The sequence below is a fragment of the Pezoporus wallicus genome, unplaced genomic scaffold (genome assembly GCF_028554395.1).
Source record: "Pezoporus wallicus isolate ANWC-B61680 ecotype Strahan unplaced genomic scaffold, APGP_CSIRO_Pwel_v1 scaffold_7402, whole genome shotgun sequence".
Taxonomy (NCBI): domain Eukaryota; kingdom Metazoa; phylum Chordata; class Aves; order Psittaciformes; family Psittacidae; genus Pezoporus; species Pezoporus wallicus.
The window spans coordinates 2,263,583-2,284,836 of NW_026641037.1; the positions used below are offsets into that span (position 1 = coordinate 2,263,583).

General features: G+C 38.2%; 1 protein-coding gene across 5 annotated transcripts in view; it reads left to right on the forward strand.

The window, feature by feature from the left end:
- The window catches only part of PLCH1 (phospholipase C eta 1), an 80,251-nt gene that overhangs the window by 46,453 nt on the left and 12,544 nt on the right, over nucleotides 1–21,254 (forward strand). For 4 of the 5 annotated variants that reach the window (XM_057421705.1, XM_057421707.1, XM_057421709.1 and 1 more), the window contains 9 exons: nucleotides 3,174–3,267; nucleotides 5,971–6,174; nucleotides 7,729–7,849; nucleotides 9,130–9,301; nucleotides 12,212–12,319; nucleotides 13,987–14,148; nucleotides 16,712–16,783; nucleotides 19,596–19,690; nucleotides 20,341–20,441. In XM_057421705.1, the coding sequence (XP_057277688.1) occupies nucleotides 3,174–3,267; nucleotides 5,971–6,174; nucleotides 7,729–7,849; nucleotides 9,130–9,301; nucleotides 12,212–12,319; nucleotides 13,987–14,148; nucleotides 16,712–16,783; nucleotides 19,596–19,690; nucleotides 20,341–20,441 (1,129 nt within the window). The remainder of the gene's footprint in view (nucleotides 1–3,173; nucleotides 3,268–5,970; nucleotides 6,175–7,728; nucleotides 7,850–9,129; nucleotides 9,302–12,211; nucleotides 12,320–13,986; nucleotides 14,149–16,711; nucleotides 16,784–19,595; nucleotides 19,691–20,340; nucleotides 20,442–21,254) is intronic. The other variant, XM_057421708.1, reaches the window with a different exon arrangement.

Consider the following 21,254-nt stretch of genomic DNA (forward strand, 5'->3'; position numbering starts at 1 on the left):
CTCGGAACATGCACATATAATTATGTAAAGCTTTTTGTTAATTATTCAGTATGGGCTACTGCATTTTGAGTTAAGCCTTCTTGAGAGAGTAATTTTCCTCTTGTTACTTCTCTACATTAATTATAGAGTATCACAGGAATAACTAGGGATGTGGTGAATAGTGAAAATGTGACAAAAAGTGGTGACAAATGGTGATTAAGTACACTTTTAGAAAATGAATATTTTGAAATAACTGTATGTGCTCTCTTGGGAGGTGTTTTAAAGGGCTATAATGAGATAGTATATACCAGGGTGTGTCTGTATGTGTCAGGCTATGATCTGAAACGGTGTGTGCAGAAGAATATCAGGAGCCAGTATCCCAAAAGGAATAGGGAACTGATAAGAATATCAGTGTTGGTGCACAGACTTTAAAAACAGGAGAAACTGTAGAGCTTGTTACTATTAGGTAAAGAATACAATATCAGACTATCATGCCTAGTCAATCCTTGCTGCTTTCCAAAAAAACCCAAAACCACCACCAAAAACCCCTCTATGGCAACACAAACTCTTGATTGGAAAGCAAGATGATGCCTTCCTCCCTCTCTCACACAAGAAGATAATCACTATAACAGATTTATGTGGTGACCCAGTACGTCATGACATCTTACATTGACATCTTGCACTGAAATTGGAAGAATGGCTTTGATTATTTATATTTTGACTTTTCTTACAGAATAAATAACTGAGCAACTAAAGCCTAAACCATTACAGTACTTTAGACGTGCCTGGTGGGTTGGCATCCTGTCTAGGAATACCTGTTATTAGCATTGTGCTGCTTTTCTAACTTCTCCTTTTTTTTCATAACTTCCCTTCTACTTTACATTCCCTTCTCCCACTTTCTTTCCTATGAGAATGGGAAATGAGGTCTCTCCTATTACTTCACATTGCAGTGCTTTGCAGCTTCAGATAGCATTAGACTTTCAGCATCCAGTCAGATTGGTGAAATCAAAAGTGAGTTCCCTCTTCTTTCTCATACTTCTACACTGAAGATTAGGGATAATGTTGTTTTTTTTGTAGTTCTGTAGGATCTTATTTTAGGAAAATTAATTGGTAGTTCATTTAGTTAAAAACAAAGTCTTATTGGCTATTCAAAGGCTGATGACCTTGTAAAGGAGATATCTCCATCAAAACTAAAGCATTTAGCCAGGAACATAAAAAGTAGCTATGTATTCAAGAGATTTTGGAAATACTGCTGTCGGCCATCTTCAATAATTCATGTATCTAAATATTCAGTTATTGATCACGATTATTGCTATTTTATATTAATTTTAGTGGAATACTTTAAAACTTAATGAAAACAAATTTAAATGAGTAGCCTAAGTTATCATCTCTCAATCTCCAGTTAAAAAGCATGAATCAGTGGGCTTTTCCCTAGCAGATGCAGCTTTGGACTAGATTAGACATTTTCATTCTTAGAGCACACAAGTGTGCTGCCATTCAGCCATCAAGGAGCCATACGGGACAATGAAAACTTTATTTCTAGCCAGCTCATGCTGAAGAATGGCCTGCTATGAATAGTGTTTGCAATCAAACAGCAACAGTTACTTGAGCTAAGATAATCAGTTGGGTTTTTTCCTACTGAATTGTTCTTTTTCCTATAATCCTGTGTAAATCCTGCAGGCGTCTCATGATTTTTGGCTTAGGTAGGAGATATAAATGTTTGGAGAAGGAGATGGGCCAAGCCATGCTTTCCCTGTGCAAGAGTAAAACAGAGGCAAGGGCAAAGGGCAGAAAGGCTAGAAAATAGCTCTATGTCTCTCAACTCACATGGCAACTCAAGCTGAAGTGTTCACATGCTTGCCTTCTGTTACTACTAACATTGACATATCTAGTTTTTCAACTCCTCTGGTAACTTTTCATACTTAGGCCATAGCCTTTTAGTTGTTATGAAATATGGTCAGGCATGGCATCCAAATTTCTTAAGAGGAACCCAGCACTTGGCAGGATTGGGCCTTTAGAGAAAATGAGATTGAGAGAGTCAACATAGTTCTAGATTTCCATATAGCTGAATGCTGTTACTGGGAATCCCGAGCTACAGGAAATAATGGAAAGCACAAATTCATCAAAGGCCACATAGAGAGCAGCGTAAATAAAATTGATGTTGCCATCTGAAAGAGAAGTCTGTTAGTAAGAACAGTTCACAGAGAGACTGTTTTCAAATTTAAAACAATAAATACTGTGTAACCTGCATGATGACTAACTTCACTTCTGTCTCTGCCTGAAGCAGTCATGTTAACAGAGGCAACACACTATCTGAGAGGGGGAACTGCATGTTCTTGTGCTTCCAGACTGTCTGCATGTCAGGGCATTTGAGCTGACTTTGACAAAGGATGCTGAGTACAACCAGTAAACAGAATAATGATACAAATAAGCTGCCAAAGGTTTTAGTGTTGTCATTGTCATCCTGTGATATTATTATTGGAGGAAATGAAATACACCCAGTTGTATTTCTTCTCACTTTGGTTCTATACACCTTCAGGGTGGTGTGACAAGAGAAGAGCTGAGCAACAAAAGCTGCTACTTTCCTTTAAAATTAAAGGAAATAGAAGTATGTGGTGATACTTTGACCACACTAGTCAGGTAGGACTTAAGCTGCTGGCTAGTTGAAGCTGATGACAAAACTCTTACTTGTTTCAGAAGAACTGCTGGTTTTCTTTTCAGAATCTAATTATTTATCTCAGCCTGTGTATTATAGTGAACACTCCTGGAAGTAATGAAATCACAGAAGCGGAAAATACATGAAAATGAAATCAAACCCTGACAATTTTTTTTTGCATGTTTAAGTGGATTATATTAAAGAATATAACTTCATAGTTCTCATTTCATCAGTATTGCCCAGTACAAATAGTAAGTTTGCTTAACAGTTTATTTTAATCTTTAAATTACAATGACACACCTTTTAAGTGATTGCTACCTCTCCTATTTTTATCCTCAAAGATAAGAGCCATGAGGCTTGTGCCAGAAATAAAATCAAAATCATACAAGTCTTTTACAGTAGTGTTACTGACTCTCTTACTCATATTTGACTGATCTCAATTTGATCATAAGTTTTTTCAACTGAACCCAGAAGCCTGAAGTAAGGTTTGACATGGTATTTAATGTAAGTGCACCGATGCTGTTTTTTTTTTGTGCAGATGAATAATGTGACACCAGAATATTGTCTTGACATCATACAGAAGTTTGAAGTATCAGAAGAAAACAAGAAACAAAATGTTCTTGGGATTGAAGGTAAAGGTTTTGATTTCAAAATTATCTTTGTCTCTATATAATGTAGTGGAATGGAAAAGCTTTAACAGTGTTCTAGTGTAGCCAAAACGTCCTGTGATAGGATGTTATGTAGATTAGCAGTCTGATCAGTAGTGGAGGTGCTTTTTTGTGGGACACGGCAGAGATGAGAGTAGGTGGGGTGAATTAGCAGTTAGTATTGTACAGTGATACATCATAAGCATCAGACAGTAATGTGAATGCCTTGGGCTTGAATGAATTTGTTGCTGAGTATTTGTAAAACACAAACGTAAAACATTCTATACCATGTGATTTATACCACATCTTGCTCGCAACTGCAGCAATAAAAGCGAAGTTTCCATTCTGCTCTGTCTTTGCAGGTTTGGAATTGCTCCTGTACAATCCATTGATTTATGCTTATGTGAAATAAGCAGATGAAATTAAATACGGGTAGTTGCATTTTCTTTGGGTTTGAAAACCTTATTGATCTTGTTTGCTAAAGCAATTCTAAATGGTTTATTTGTTCAGAACCCAGGTTGGAATCAAATGAAAATCTGAACTGGCATGAAATAGATTAAATGCCATGGTGTGTTAATTTGCCCAGAAGACAGCTTTCCATGAAGCAGCATAATTTAAATGGTGACTTTGGGGCGGGGGAAGGAGAATTCTTTCAGATGGTACTTAAATCCTCGGTATAACCTTCCAGATCTTAAACAAGCCTCTGGTGTGACCCAGGGCACCGCACTTGAACTGAAGTGAGGATAGCAAAATGAACAAGCCATGCACTTAGATAACAAATATTTCTGAAAGCATTCCTGTTCCTCTTAACCTTACTGCTGCTGCTTTTGTGTTTGAGCTGCTTTCAGGGTTAGGGTTGTTTGCACTATCCTTTTGTAATATTTTACATTTCTCTGTCTCAAAGGAGGTATTTTTAAAACTTTATCTATCTAAAAGCTGATTTGCAGAAGTATAAACCAACTACCATCTTCTCAGATAAACTTGAAGCATAGGGAAAACTGTAAATTATAGTGAAATTAGCTAGATGTTCGAGTTGGCTAGCATGGGCCCCGTGCTCCCTGCACTGCAGTGTAGCTGTTTGGGTGGTGCTACCTTGTCTACATATTATATTCAGTCAGGGTAGTGCTTACAGTAAAGGAGTGTCACTGGGGCAGAGTCAGCGATAAACTCAGGGAGCGGGGGAAAGGATGGAAAGGAAGCCTTTGCTTCAAAGTCAGGATGTCAGTCTAACTCCCACTTCTGTCCTGTGATCTGTATAAGAAAGATCTGACAATTTCACTTCGATAAAAGTGTTATTTTGTTTTGTTCTTGACACTGTTGTGCTTTCTGAAGATAACTTCTCAACTTGGGACCCATGGAGCATTACCAGCATCATGAAGTCCTGGCAGCTCTGCAGGATACCAAAACTATACTCTTGCAGGTGTCATAACCTTTGTTTCTTCTGCTGCCCAGTATTTGAGGGATTTCCTCTGCTTCCTCTTATTTACGATACATTACACTTGTGACGGAGCAGAACAGAATAGCATTTACCTGCTACCATCACAAGGGTCCATTGAGGGAAAGATGGTGCACATGTCAAATTCTTTGCATCCTGCTGAAAGTGAGGCTGAGGTTCCTCCCCCCCTCCCACCTTCCCATCTACATTCCCAGCAAGCAAATCACTTGCCCTCCAAGGCACAATTCATTGTCCCAGGAAATGCAGACTGATGCTGCTGAAGCATTTGACCGAATTTCTCAGTTATACTGATGCTTTAACAAGGATCATGAGGGTGTAAGGGATACCAGTTTGAGAAGAAGGGGAAGGAAAAGACAGTTTTTGTAGCAGTAATGACTCATGGTTTAGCTGCTTACATAGCATCTAGATGAAGAGATCATTTTTATCTCACTGAATAATGGTGAGGGAGGATATTTTCTTCCACCAGTTCTAACAGAATCAGTAACAGATTCTTCTGTTCCACTTAATAGTGGAGTGGTTTTGTCTGAACTGCAGAAGGCAGCTGGAGCACACTTGTTTGTCCATGCACTGGATTTGGTGTAGGCTTGTCAGGGTTTCATAGAATTTTTACATGTGTGTTTTTGTCATCTGCCCCTTTTGAGGGTCTGAATGAAACATCTGATCTGAAAATAGGTTGGCCAGTGGCCATATCTATCTGTCTTGTTTTCAGCCTTCTCATATAGCTACTGTTCTTTACTTTTTATGTTTCTCTTAGAATCCTATTTTGTTTTTCACTATTAGTTGTTAATTAATTTCTAAAGAGACTTAGCTCAATGTGACATTTTGCAAATGCTTGATTTTTATTTTTCAGAGAAGTCATAAATGTGTCTTTCTAGATTATATTTGCTCTTCTAGTTCAAAGCTGTTTGAAAATTGTCTGGGTTGGATCTTGGGAATGTGTACTTGTCAAAGGTGTCAGAACTTCTATAGGCTAAAAAAAGAAATACCTGTGTGTCTGCCACCAGTGGACTGAGTATGTGCAGCATCTTCAGTTTGCAAAGAACCAATCAAGTCACAGACAGGACTTAATATGTTGAAAACACAGGGTACAGGAAAATAATCCCTGTGATGTGGTTTTGGAGACCACAAGCACAGACAAGCATAAACAGAAAAAAATAAATGTTACAGTGCAAATCATTTGCTTGGCAAATATGTACTGCATCTATTGCAAAACTGTTTCTCTTTGTTCAAAGGTTTCACCAATTTCATGCGCAGTCCTGCTTGTGATATATTTAATCCGCTGCACTGCGAAGTGCATCAGGATATGGATCAACCCCTTTGTAACTACTTTATTGCTTCATCTCACAATACATACCTGACGGGAGACCAACTGCTGTCCCAGTCCAGAGTGGAGATGTATGCACGAGTGCTGCAAGATGGTTGTCGATGTGTTGAAGGTATATTTTTAGTGTAACTTGCTGGCTCTGGGAAGTATGGTGGATATTTCTTATGAGCACAAAGTCAGTGGCAAATTCAAAGCATTAATGCTTCACTGTCTGATTACCTTAAATAGTAAACTCTTGTTTTCTAGCTGTCTAAACAGAATTTTCCTATTGGGGATGACAATCTCAAACATCACAGACACCACAGTTTTCTCCTGCCTGCTGCTGTGTTCTGCTTTTCTCAGCCAGTGCAAGTCTTCCATTGCCCTGAATTTGTGTAAAGCATATTTTTTTGTGGCACAAGTTCCAGTAAGGCAATGGGCAGGCACCTGTCTGGGAACCTGCAGCTCCAGCAGAGCAGGCCTGGGTGTTCTGCTCTGCAGGTCCCCTGTGCATCACAGAACAGCTTCCAAATCCACATTGTTCAGAATGAGCTAAACTAGCAAAGACCTTTTTGTTTCACAAGCTGAATGGGAAAGTGGGTGTTTGCATATGCAGTTCCTCTCGTGAATGCAAAGGGAAGATGAAAGGTGCCTGGAGGAGGAGGACAGGTGAGCACAGTTCATTCTGTCAGCACAGCTGAGTATCTACTTCTGTCACCATCTTAGAGCTGAGAAACTTAGCTTTTGTCTGCCACAATGGAGAGGTGGGATGCAGTTTCATTGGCTTAATGCTGATGGATTAAAACAAGATGCTGTTTGATAGCCTAGAGAGTGTGTTGGATTCTTGTTTAAGTTCTGCATGATTTAAATAATAACAAAACATTAGCATTTTGTTTTCAGGATTCTGGGTAGAATAAAGTCTTTTGACAAATTTTTTAGAACTAATACTGCAAAACTCATCTCTAGAAAAGAAAAGTTACTCTGAATTTAGAAATTAATTAGAGAAAGTGAACCTGAGAAGATTGGGCAATCTACCACTGTACTTTCACTTTTGTAGGAAAGTTCACCAGAACACAGAGTAGCATGCTATTTTGTTTGATCTCAAAACTGTTGTGGGCTCTATACAGCCTAGCTAATAGCTCTGTGGCTTCTCTTTGTGAAGCTCTTGACTTCCTATAGAGGCAATAGTAGTAACAAGGTTGGTGTGAATCCAGGATAATTCATTAGGAGAAGTATTACTGTCCTAATCCATTCTACGTATTATGGATTTGATGCTACTTTTACTATAGTCAGTTATAAAACTGCATGCTTAATTGGGCATGGAAAAAGACTAAATTCTTTTTAAATAGTCTGTCTTTCAGAAGCAGAAGCTGCTTTCCCAAGAGATAGCTGTAAATGTTATTTGCCTATCACACCTTTATAATTTTATATATAAGGGAAAAAACCTCTGCTTAATATAAGGGGAAAAAGCTAATTTAGGTTACGTATTTCTCATTTGGTGTAAGAAAAAAACCTGGTTTGTTAGTGTTAACTCAATTGGTAGGTCATAATAAATTGAATGAATTTCTTGACACCTGCATGTTTGGGTAGTGTACCTATTATTGCCAGTTCTGCTGGCAAGCAAGATCAGCAGAAATGTATCAGATCATGGGCATCTCTTAATGTATAGCTTTTTCTTTCCTAATAGTGGACTGCTGGGATGGTCCAGATGGAGAGCCGGTAGTGCACCATGGTTACACTCTTACTTCTAAAATACTATTCCGTGATGTGGCAGAAACTATCAATAAATACGCCTTCATCAAAAACGAGTAAGTGTAGAGTGAGTTTTGAAGCTACATGTCTGGTTTGTGTAGTTAATCCCATGTCTAAATCAATAATCAATGTCAGGAAGTACGAATATTCATTAAAACACACTGAAAAATTATAAATTTGGTTCTGTTCCCGTTTGTCATATTTATTGTTCAACTGCAAGAGCTGTTTCCATCAATCAAGTTAGAATGTTCGTTCTAAGTTAGAAAGACCTTTCTTGCATTGTAAACTCAGTAATGTTTTGAACAGCCTGAGACTGTTGAATATCTTTGAACAGAACTTCCCACTCATATCCACAGGGAAATTATTCTTAAAAATCAGTATATTCTCTACGTAAGGAAAATGCTTCATTTCAGTAGGAAAATTGAGAAACTATCTCATACATAGCATGAGAAAATACTGAGATGTGGGGCAATGTTCAGATTCTATTTTGTTTACCATGGTAACATGTAACAGTTTATGAAAATCATGGAGTTTAACCACATATATCCAGCAGTCTTAGGTCATGAGTATAGAATTTTGAGTATTTTAGAGAGAATAAAGGGGAAATGCTTACATTCTCTTTTTAAAAAAGAAAAGGGCAGGAGGCAGGGGGAGGCAAAAAAATTCCCAACCAACAAACAAAATACTCAAGCCCAAAAGTTTGGTGTTATCGATTAGAAACAGGAGATGGGGATTTCAAAACTGAAGGAGATGGCTCTTTATTTGAGGTGTAGTTGGCACTGGGGATTCCTTGCCATAGAATTCTGGGGCTGCCAAGAGTTTAGAAAACAACAAGGCAAATTTGTGGAATGTCTTTACCTAAGGAAACTTCAGCTGTAAGTTACTGGAGCCTTGGATCTTTTGATTCCAAAACATTTTTCTTCAGGAGCATCTTGCTGGTCATTTAGAGCTTACGAAGACTTTGTTCATGGCTTGCAAAGGAGTAACGTACCTTCTGCTCAGTTAGATAGAACAGCAAGGCATTCTGTTGCTGATGAGCTTTATTGCAAGTTTCTCTGTGCCTCATGCTTGGTGATCATCACTTTCAAACTTTGTCATCCTGTGTGCTAGTGGGTAGGGTTGGAGTAAAAGAGCAGAATCGCCTGCAGGGACTGCCCAAGGGATTCTGACAGAACACAGATTTGGGAGTTCATGTGTAAAGTCCTTCTTTCCAAAGTGAGTTTGTTTCCAGACTACTAACAATGCAAAAGCAAACTGTAAAATAGTTTACATGGCAAGCTGTGCAGGTCTTCTCTCTTAAAACAGTTATGACAATATCTGGGTTTTTTGCTTCTAGGTTTCCGGTGATACTGTCTATTGAAAACCATTGCAGTATTCAGCAGCAAAAGAAGATTGCTCAGTACATGAAGGAGATATTTGGTGACAAACTGGACTTGTCATCTGTAGTCACTGCAGATTACAGACAACTTCCTAGCCCTCAAAATTTGAAAGGGAAAATTCTAGTGAAGGTAACTTGCTACTGGTGGTGTGTTCAAAATGCAAAAAAAAAGAGTAATATTTATTGTGCTATTTATTGTGTATTTTCTTTGGCTTTAGAGATCTAGTTCAGCAGTATCATGTAGAATAGTACAGATGCAGTAAGTGAGTTAAAATTCTGAGCTTTTCAGAGGCACTCAAACTGAGTTCACCTTGGACTTGGCAAGGGTTCCAAAGTACTTTTGTAGGTGTTTCAACAGGGAGGTGATATCAAGAGCAGTGGAAAGAAAATTCTTCCTATTTTTTGAGCATCTTACCTGAGAGTCTTAAAGAAAAAGGTGCTTATTTGTAAACCTTAGCACCATGTCAGGAGAGCAGAAAAATGACATAAAATCCATCAAGATGAATAAAAAGAACTGTGACAGTTATCTGAACCTGGTATTTTCTTTTTTTTTTTTTTTATTTTTAATTTGTTTAAATTTGTCTGGCCTGTTATTAGTGGATATTGTTCTGTATGGTTCAGATCCCTATAGCATCTAAACATTACCCTACAGTTCCTTCTTGATACTCATATTTTGGAGTAATATAAAAGCATCTCAAAATTTCTTGTGTTTTCTCTCATTTCCCCCTCATCTTGCTTTGAGCAGTAGTTCATGAAATGAAACTATTTTCATGGTTCATCAGCTGTGTTTATGAAAGAAGAGCACTTCAGAAGGTAGCTGTAAGGAACAGTGAAGGAGGAGGAGGCCCTGGAGCACTGAAGTTAGTGTTGTATGCAAGATTAATTGTTTGAACCTCTCAGTATAAATGGGTTTGCTCTGAAAGGAATTTCGAAGACTGAGATGGATATAATAAGAAAGAAATGCAAGGCAGATCTTTGAGAGGGTGATTAATAGAGTTGTAGCTTATCAGACTGTCAAATTTACTTTGACACATGAGAGCAATTACTTTGTTGTGAGCTCTTGATATACTTTTTTTTTTTTTCCCCTCTGTCCTCTATATCAAGCTGGCTACCAGGATTCACAATTCTGGTTTGATGTTAATTTGGATATATTTCAATGTGTAGTGCAAAGCTGATTCTGAATTAGAAGACCTTTATGTGCTTTACTGAATCAGTTTTCATGTGTAACTGCTAGTTAATAAACTATGCAAGCATGCAGTGTTGGTGTTTTAGAGAGTCAAACTAAACAGTATGTAATGTCAGTCATGTGACAAAACCTGGCACACCTGGCTTGAAATACAATGTCAATGCAGAAAAAAAACAGAAGAGGTTTGATACTGTGCAGCTCTTACATGAAAATTTGAGCTGTTTTTTGTAGTACACCTGAGTTTGTAACTTTGGTTTAATTCTTCAGTTGACAGTGCTGAAACCCCATGAGCTGTTACAAAATAGTATGGAGCTGAGCTAATGTTTAGAGAATAGGGAATGCTATTTTAAGCATCACAGTATCTTTTCACAAAGCCCTGTCTCCCATCTCCTTCTCAATTTAAGTAGCCCTCTCGCAAAAGATAAAATCATATATAAGAATCAACATCCTGTTGAGAAGTAAACCAGTTTCTCATATTTTGCCATTATTTTTGCTGGGGTTTGCATTTTACTTTGAAAGGCAGTTTTGATTCATTAGCCAAACAATTTTGAGTAATGGCATAATTTTCATTCTGCTAGTGTATATAAAGAGTAATTGTAATAATACTCACAGATTTAAGCCAGTATTAAAGGTGACAGTGTGTAGTGAATTTGACCTACTCGTTAGCGGTAGCATTATTAATTTTGAAATGCAGCCAGAAATCAATCTATTTCTGCAGAAAACTGGGTGTAATTCTTGTCTACCTCTGCCACTGATGAAACAGACTGTGAACATTTCTGTAGTCAGTGAGAAAGACACACATAGAAGTAATAACTCAAAAGTTTAATAGGGTAATTTATTAAGTAGCAGATGGTAAAGCAAGAGGCAGTGGCCACAAGTTACAGCTTGGGAGGGGCAGATTGGATGCCAGGAAAAGCTTTTTCAGCTGATAGTAGTGCAGCATGGAAAGAGACTGTGCAGAAGGCCAGGGGAGTCTCCACCTTTGAAAGTTTGCAAGACGTGGCAAAGGAAAGCTCGACGAGAGCCGGTAATGATCCTCCTTTACTGGGAGATTGGACCAAAGACATTCAGAGTTCCCATAGCCAACATTTCTAAGGTTCTGTGATTGCGCTTCACTGTAAGTCATGAAACAGCAAAATCAAAGGTTAATGCTCTAAAAAGCAAAACTAATCTGTCAGAGCATTTGTTTGTTTGTTTGTTTTACTGTAAGTAGCCAGTAACCTCTGTTTGATGCTCACCACTCTAATCAGTTGTTGGAAACTAGACATGGAGTTAAAGTAGTTCCTTTCTAATGTAGATATACAACATTCACAGTACTGGATTAGCATCTAATTTTGGACTGCTGACTATACTCTTGCATGAGCATGCAATATTAAAATAGGTTTTGGCTTTGCTGCTTCCTTCATGTTGATGGGTGCTTGCAGTGACTTCTTTTGTGTCTGTGTTTTCTATTCTTATGAGGAACCTATAACAAAATCTCAGCTTGTGACTTTTTTTAAAATGTTAAATATACAGTCGTCTGCTTGCTAGGAGTAAGTCTGAAATATCTGAAAGTTAACTCAAAAAAATCTTTTGGACCCTTGCTTGCTTTCGCCACACATGGGAGATGATACGCTTTTTTGAAAGAGCTTGCAAAGATCTTCCAGTAAGAAACTCTTCCAGAAAATCTTAAAATATCACCTGTGATAATCTAGGTCCTTGAACCAGTTTGCGTGAGACTCTCTGAAAACAATTTCCAGACTGTGGCCATAATTAAAATAAGGAATAGTTGAGGAATGGGCTGTTTTGGTCTTTGCATTAAATAAAACTGTCCATGTGTGCATTTATTGTGAATATTTTTTTTCCTCATTCTAGGGTAAAAAGTTGCCTTGCAGTCTCGGGCCAGATGCTGAGGAAGGAGAAGTTTCAGATGAGGATAGTGCTGATGAAATTGAAGATGACTGCAAATTAAAGCCTAGCTATGTATGTGCATTTATACAGTTCCTAGAACTGTTATAACTCTACAATGCATACTCTATAATCCTACGTAGTTGTTAGCAGATGAGTTTTTAACTGTGATTTTTAAGTCAGGCCCTTAAGATACAGAAGTTATATAATTTCACATTTAGATATGGAATTACGTTGTTTGGAAATGCACACTTTGTCTTTTAAATCATATAAATAAAGGATTTAAATAATTCAGGTACACTAGACTGTAAGCATTGATGCCAGCACTTGCAAGCTTGCTAGGCTTTTTTCAGATACAAATGTGTAGTACTTAAAGCAATGGCATGATGGATTTGCTACACAATTGCTAGATGAAAATTGAGACATACAAATGAAACAAATATGAGGTTCATTTTCAATCCTTCTTTTTCTTATTTTTTGATACAGAAGCTTGATTTCTGTTTGCTTTCTTAACTCTTCATTTATTTTTCTGCTGTTAATTTTATTAACATATTTTTTGCTACAAGCTGAAACTGGTGTGCATTATCCAGCAAGTGGGTTTTAGTCTAGTCAGGAGACAGCCTTGCTTCACCAGTTAAAACTTTTGAACAAAGAAAATGCTATCTAGGGAGACATAGAAAGAATTGATTTGAAAGAATTCAAATTAGCAATTGGCAAGTCTAGTGTTTAGCTTGCTCCATGACTCAGAATGTTATATTTTTGTTGGTATTTACTACAGTATTGGAAATATTTGGTATTAATTTTATGGGGAAGCTTGAAGACTCCCAATTCCATAAATCTTTAGGAATATGATTGATTTTAAGTATAGCTACAAAATTCTGCAGGTTTAAGTTCAAGGAAAAAGTATATATTGAAAGAACATAACTCTCATTATGGGTGTAGTGAGATGAGATTGCTCTACTGGTTCTGAAACCAATGTAAGGCCTGAAACCAATGTGCTGTTCAAAGGAGCAGTCTGTGTAATCCATGTATACTTTACTAATGTGGCTTCAGCACTTCTGATAAGATTATGGTTTCTTTAACAGAAAGATCTATGACAAATTTGGCAATCCTTAAAGCCAATGCAAAACACAGTATGTATTTTGGGGTTAGAAATGGAACGTGTTAGTACAGAACAGTTGCTATCTTCTCCTTTCTCAAGAGAGGTCTCCCACCTCAGTGACAAAGGGATGCTAAGTGCACACTGTTCTACAAGATCCATTTTTATTCTAGGCACCTTATGTAAGAGACTGGTTTCTGTCTGTATAGTACATATGAGTGATGTTAACTCCTCTTTCTTACTGTTTGGAGCCAAAGTATAACGATGCTTGGGTTGTCTGGTATTTTGGAGGAAGTAGGTAAGTGCATTAGCTTGTCATCATCTGAGAGAGAAGATCAGACTTGTGACAGTTTTGAAAGAAATTGCTAACACCAGGGCCAGGTTCTCGGCGTTCTACGTGGTGGACTGTGATTTGGTGTGGCAGTGTAAGTTGTGTCGGGAGGACTAAAAAGAAAAAGGAGAATGGAAAGGGCGGTAAAAGTGACTAATAAAAAGGCAAGGTTATGCAAGACAGAATTATACAAGAAGCTTCTTACAAAGAAAATGTTCGGAGTGTTGTGTTGCCCAAAACGTGTGTAATGCTTCCTCAGGCTGTTCCAGAAGCGATGGACATAATAATCTACTTTAACTGGATTTCTTTCAGAGTAATGGTGCAACTGAGCACCAGGTGGAATCTTTTATAAGAACAAAACTGGAATCTCTAATAAAAGAATCCCAAATCAGGGACAAAGAAGATCCTGACAGCTTCACTGTGAGAGCCCTACTAAAGGCAACTCATGAGGGTTTAAATGTTAACCTGAAGCAGGTATGTGGGTTTTTCCCTTTCATATGCTCTGTTCAATATTAAGAGAGTACAATGTGTATTGCACATTTTTCAGATGAGAAAACTGATACATTTTAAACAGCTTCTGAAAGTTTGCTTTGTCCAAAAAGCAAAAACTTGGAACTATTTTAGGGAAATACCTAAGAAGAGAATTTGGTCAAATGTGAAGAGTATGTTGCTTCAATGTTTTCTAATCGGGTTTACTCCTTGTAACACTTGGAAGCAACCAGCGCAGTCAAGTACCAATTGCAAGCATGTATCAAGCAATTCAGTTTGTGTCTAGGAAGATCCTTTTTCTGTTGCCTTAGTCTTAGGAAGTCTGGCTGTAATAACAGAAAGCGTTCTCTGCCTGTAATGCCAATGGATGAAAGAAAGGCTGGGTTTTTTTCATGACTTTGAGACTGTTTCAGATCAAGAAGGGCAGGTTTTCTTTTCCCTTTTGACATCAAACTACTTTTGTAAAACAATAAAATGTATCAGAATTTTGACTACGTCAGTAAACAGTACCTTGAATCCACGGATACCATACTTTTACCTCAATTGTATGCAAACCTCGGTTAAATACTGAGTGAATTGTTGTGTGGGAGTGCCTACTCTGTAAGAGGTGTAGTCTTAAAGGTCAAGTACACGTAGCTCTGCTTCCTGCATGTCTTCCCACTCTTTAGAGCTTATGTAGTTCTCATCAATCTTTCTCCAAGGCTGGACCTATGAGACTTTTGCCTGGAGCCAGGCTTGACTGCAGCAAACATGCTCGGCTTGTGCTGATGCTTGAGACATCTGTAAAACCTGTGTTGTGGTGGGAAGAGGCTGTAAGAGTGCAGAGGACAAAGCAATCTGACATGACAGAGAAGGGTTATTTTCAGACTTTGGCTTTGCAGTCTGAGAACAGTCAGATTGCTTGTTCCCTTTGGCCTTCATGAGGTCAGAAAAGTGGGATTTCAGAGAGCAAACTCCCTGTGTTAGTAAATATGATTATATATGAGTCATTTCAATGCTACTTTGTGTTAAAATTACATTTGCTGTGTTCTCTGATGTCTGGAAAATTATTGGCCCCTAGATAGCTTTTGAAGGGGTAAGAAGTTTTGTTTAGAGAATGCAAATTTCTATGAGGTGTTGATGTTGGATATGATGAATGAGATTACCCTTTACATGTCATTGATGTGATAAAAGTACTGAAAATACTTTAGTAATACAAGTGCATTATTCAGATATCTGTCAGGTAATAATATTAAATGATAGAATTTTCTAACTGACATTTGAAATTATTAGATCTCTTGCTGCAACAATCCTGTGTGAAGATTGATTGTACATGACTCTTTTCAAGGGTCTTATAGCAATACAGAGCTGAACAATTAATAATAGTTAAAACAATAATAAGAATAATTTATAGCCACTGTTGACTTAGATGGGAGGAAGCTAACTGGTTAAACACTTTGGTGGTTTGGTAATTGTCTAACTCATTAGCTAGCTTTGGTGGTGTTGTAAAGCTTTTTTCTAGTAGTTACTTTGTAATTGATGTACCAAAATGGGATCTGTTGGGAATTTTTTCTACTTTTTGGTGGTCAGATCTCATTTTCCTTTATCGCAAGTTTTATGTGCTCATCTCCAGTAATTACCAAGCGGGTTCTGGGGGTAGGTGAGCAAGGTAAGCAAGCAGTGTGTACAATACTTACTGTCAGGCCTGATACTAGTTTCAGTTTGCTGTTGAAATTGTCAACTCTCACCCTTATCTGAGGGAGAAAAGCACTTTGTCTGCTGAAGTTTCGTTCAGCGTTTTACAGAGACTTTCATCCTGAGCTAGGAACAGATCTTTGAACATAGATACAGAGGCTATTGACCTCCTTGGATGTAGTGCCCTTACCACGACAGTAGTCGGAAGCGAATTCCAACTCAACACTGAACAGGGAATAATTGGAATTCATAGGAATTGCTGAAACCCTGGGGAAATATTCTTCAGCACCTTTAGGTCTTTGTTTTGCTTTTTAGAAGAGGAAGGAATGTGCTTTTCTGACAGAAAAAGCTAGGTGCTGCTTGGGATTATCAAATTTGTGTCTAGGGGCATGGCTATGAACATGAAACTCAGACTTCATGCTACCTATGAAAAGTTCACATTTATCTGCTAGATTATTTTTTTTTTTCCCTTTTCCTTTGTGATTGTTTTCAAGTGCACTTTCAAATGTGTTTTGTTGTTGCTTGCTTGTTTTTGCTAGACTGCTTTTTGTACATGGTTGGTTGTTGTCTTAAGTGTCAATATTTTTCCTTAATGCTAGAGGGTTGCTAAGCTATCAATTATATAAGCAAATTAGAGAAGTCCTGTGAAGATCTTGGATTTCAGTTTATGGTCACAGATCAGTATGTTGCAGTTTAGACTTTAACTCACTTTTATTCTCACTTGGAATCACTGTACTTTTCTAATAGTGAATCAGGGTGACATGCAAAAACTTACGTTAGGTAGAAATGATGTCTTTTAGAGACTGTAGCAGTCTCTTTAAGGATGCTTCTGAAGGTATCTAGTTACACTTCTTATTGCACTTTCTCTGCACAGAACCTGGATGTAAAAGAAGGTGGAAAAAAGTCTCATAGTCGATCATTAATGGGCAACTTCGGTAAACACAAAGTAAGTAAAATGAAAGACTCAGTTTGTTCTTCTAGTTCTCACAGCATTCTAGAGACACTGGATATGTTTTATTGCTTGGAACAAGCATGGTGTGTAGGGGCAGTCAGAAAATCTATGTGATTACACATTTATTGCTGTTCAGAGGAATACTGGCTGCTAGCAGTATTGGAGAACTTTTTAAAGATGAGCTTGTAAAGTAAAAAAAAAAATAAATAAAAAAACACCAACACAAAAAAAAAAAAACACAAAATCTTGCCGGACCAAAAAGATTGTCTTTACCAGTGATGTGGAATTGCTGGTTTTCTGATCAAACTTGCAACGGCATAAAAGTAACATAGACAAATGCCTTGGTGTATTCTTATTTTCCAGACTTGTGTGCACACAGCACACATAATGTTGGTTTCATTCAGGGTCCAGTTTTGCTATTTCATACCCTGAGCAGTGCCACACAGGGTGTGCTGTGACTGGCTTTCCACTTGATTTAGGGGTCTGCTGTGACTGAGTACTGGCTCTGACTTCTGCTTTGTAAGAATGTATTCTTTTCTGATCTCTTAATGGTTTTGCAGCTAAGTTAGATCTTTGTGTAGCTGCTAGGTCAAACTGTTTGCTTCGCTGGGTCTTCACTGTTGCAGCTGAACCAAGTAAGATCTGATATAATTCAAATGAGTGTGAGGTTTTGTTTTACAGGTGGACAGCAGCTACCAGAAGTGACAGTGAGCCTATGTTTCTTCCTATTCCCATATCTTGACAAATGTGTTCCTGTCATCCACCTCCCCTGTTCCCACACTCCCACAGTGCTTTGAGGCTTGGATTTATTGAACATGTAATCTCAGCATGATTTGGTTCAACTGAAGGCTTCCTTCCTCCTGAGTCAATTAGCAGATACCAAGTAAATAAATCAGTAGATAGGCTTGTCAGGAAAGGGGCACACAGCAGTTCTGCGTCTGAGTCACTGTTCTGCCAGCACTTCCTCTGCCCCAGCTTGCAAGACACCTGTATTGCTCTTCAGTGCTCTCTGCAGTGAAAGCTGCATCTGAGCAGGGAACACACTCTGTAATAGATAAAATCTGAGCATCAGCTTAGGAAAAACAGCAATTATGAAATAGTTCATACAACTTAATCAGCCACCAGTTCATCTGCCGTGGAGTCAGCTAGTAGCCATCAGAAATTCTCTAAGCAGGACTCATTTACACTGTGATTATAAGCTTACATCAGATGGAAGCGAACATACTTCTTTCAGCAGCTTTAGCTAAGTGCACATTATTCACCCAGAATATGTTGAGATCTGTAAGTACCTGTTGTGCATGATAGTGGACACTTCTCTTTGTAACCTGTGCTTGCTGATGGGAAAACAAATGCTGTGTAATGAGATATCACAGGCGAAAGTCAGCCACTAAAAATTGCTGGTTACGCTGAGGGCTGGAAAATATGTCAATAGTTTAATTACTACAACTATCTAACCTAATGGATAGAGAAGGTTGGAAAGCCCATTTGCTTCATCTCTGCTGAAAAAAATTCAGAGTATATATAGATTTATTTTTTTTTTCTTCCCAATTGTGTTGTAGACCGAGGCAACAGGGTTGTCCAGTAACTTCCCATTTATGCCATTCCAGCTAAAGGGAAGGACAGTTACTATTGATATTTTTGCAGGTACAAAATCATCCACTCAGGGATATTGACTTGGGGTATTTTCAGCCAGCTCTTGTGCCTCATGTATAAACTCTTTAAAAACTGCCAGTGGAGGGACAAACACACTAAGGCTGGCAGTTCCTGCAACTTAACTGTGGGAAGCATCCCCAGTGCAGACCTTCAGATTCCAAAATTAAACCAAGGAAATTATTCCCAATCTAGGCAATTTTATTTCAGCACTAAACACAGCAAACTAAATTATGTACATTATTTGTGTATCGTAACAGGAGAAAAGAAATCTGTGCTCAATTAGCCATATGAGTAAAAGGGTAAAGAGTCTTCAGTTATATGGTTAATTACCCCTTGATGAGAAGGGAATTAAAGAAACTCTCACTTGAAGACATTGTTAGTGTTACAAAAGATGTAATGTTGTTGAAATAGGAAACTATTAAGTAACAGTTGCTTGTGAAATAAAGGTGCTTTGGAGATGTTAATGTTTTTATCATAGCTATTTACTGTCTACTGTAATAATTTGGAATAACTTGAATGCTTGTATGGGGGGGCTCAAAAGGCCGCAGAAGGGTGATGTTTGAAAATTTTTGCCCAGACTGTTCTCCACTTCATGGATTATTCCCTAAATTTTCTAAGTTGGGAGTAGCATAGGTAGGTGAAAGTAATGCATGTTGTGTGTTACTGTTTGTTAAATATGATACAACCCATTAGAATTTCAGCAGGACTGGTGGCCAGTGTACTGGAGACAGTTGGAGCATTGTTGTGTTTTCATGTTAGGAGGGAGCAGGGGAGGGAAGCTGCAGAATATGCACTGGCTTGCAACGGACTGGTCAGTTTGCAGAAATAATATTCTTCAGGCTTGGATTTGTCTGCTTGCCAGCAGGTAAAACTGCTCCCTGGATGCAGGCTTGGACCCTTGCGGCCAGATAGTGAGATCTGGGCACAGGTGCTTTGTTTTGGCTTTTTTTCTCTGCATGTATGGAAACACTTGACATACCCAGAGTTTTCTGTTGTCAAACCCCCAGAGGTCATTCAGCATCCTTGTAGGACACTGGTCCTGTGCTGTAAACCTTCTGCAGCTTGCCCAACCCACTGACAGTAATTACAATAATGTGTACTTATAGACCCACCCCATAAGCTGACACAGCTGTGCTTGATTCTTTCCCAACAGAAAGCTGTGAAGGTAGCATCCAAATACCATAGTGCATCAGATGATGATGAAAGCCAGCAAACACCCTGTGGGAAGGAAATGGGGCAGCTCCACAGGTGAGCCATGAATCACCATAGTTTTACAGCTCAGTTAAGCTAGAGGCAATATTTATTATTATCAATACTTACATGTCATTGCCTCGGGGAAGTCTGTTCTTAAGAGCAGGTCATTTATGACACTTCTGTTGGTGTATATTTTGCTTGACTGCTGTAGCCTGATATTTTGATTACATAGGTTTTCATAGCTGATAGTAATACTCTTCTAATGGAAAAATGCCGATCTACATTTTGCATGCTGTAAGAAAACTGTTTAGGCTAGGTAAGGGTACATCACAGCCCAGCGAACTTTATTACATCTGAGAATGTAAAGAAAAAGCAATCAAAAAAGTGCCATTGAGAATGCATTTGTTGTCACTGCAGTGCTCCTTTTTCAGATACAGCTCAAAGCTGTCTGCCTTGTTTATGTTGAGAAGAGACATGGTGCAGCTATTTCATTATGTTTTAAATGAAAAAAAATGTGTATTGTGACTCTACAGGTACGAGGGGAACAGTCGTCTTGGAGCCCTCTCTGAGAAGGTTTGCCACACACAGTTCCCTGTTCACAGTTGTTCATTTCCTTATAGATGAAAAGAAGAGAAAGGGAGCTTGAAATATGCTTTAAATATTGAAAATCTCCTGATTTGTTTTATGTATTGAACATATTTCAGCAGACTGGCTCATCGAAGAAGAACAGTGAAGCTGTGCCGAGCTCTCTCTGACCTAGTGGTGTACACAAACTCTGTGGCTGCCCAGGATATAGTAGATGATGGTAAGGCTGCTGGCACAAGACTTATACATGCCTTTTTCACTTTCCTATTTGGATAGGAAGCATGTCTGCCTTCTTCATTTTTCCCTTGTTTGTTTGTTGGTTTTGGTTTTGTTTTTTGTTTTGTTTTGTTTTTTTTTTAAGATGTTTTAAAAGCAGGGGAGTTAGTTACCTGTTCCTTTTACCTAACTGACTGCTACTGCCGAACCCACGACAGAGAGAAAGAGTAAAGCACCACCTTTCCCTTGATATGTCATTCATGTTTTAGTGATGGTTTTGAAAATGTCTTTTTGTTTTGAAAAGCTTTTTTTAGGCAAACCCTTTCCTGTTTTCACAGTTTTCTAGAATTTGTCATCATCTTTTAGCTTTATCAGTTTTAAGTAGCATCTAATAACATGATAGATTTTTAGCTGTGATAAATAGATATGATCCCCATTCAGAAAGTGTGCAGTTGTTTTACTAAACAGAGGTAAAATGGACACTGAGAAAGTTGCAAAGGAATTTGTGGGGAAGGTCACTAAATGTACATGAGCAAACTCTGTATGAAATTCTGTAATTACTATAAAATTAATTCCTAATTTAATAGAATTTAATGGGAGAAGTTAAGGAGGGTGAAAGCACCATGGAGAGAGTTCAAGGTATCATACAAGAACAAAGTCTTGAAGAGTTTCAGTGTCATTGTTCTGAGCTGACAAACAGCTCAGCTTTTTCTGCAAGTCCAGGTGCAATCTGAATCCATCTGATTGCTCTTGACGATTTGGAAAGGAGGGCTTGCTCTTACCTTTTGTCTAGATCTTGTGCTTTCTTGATCCTAGC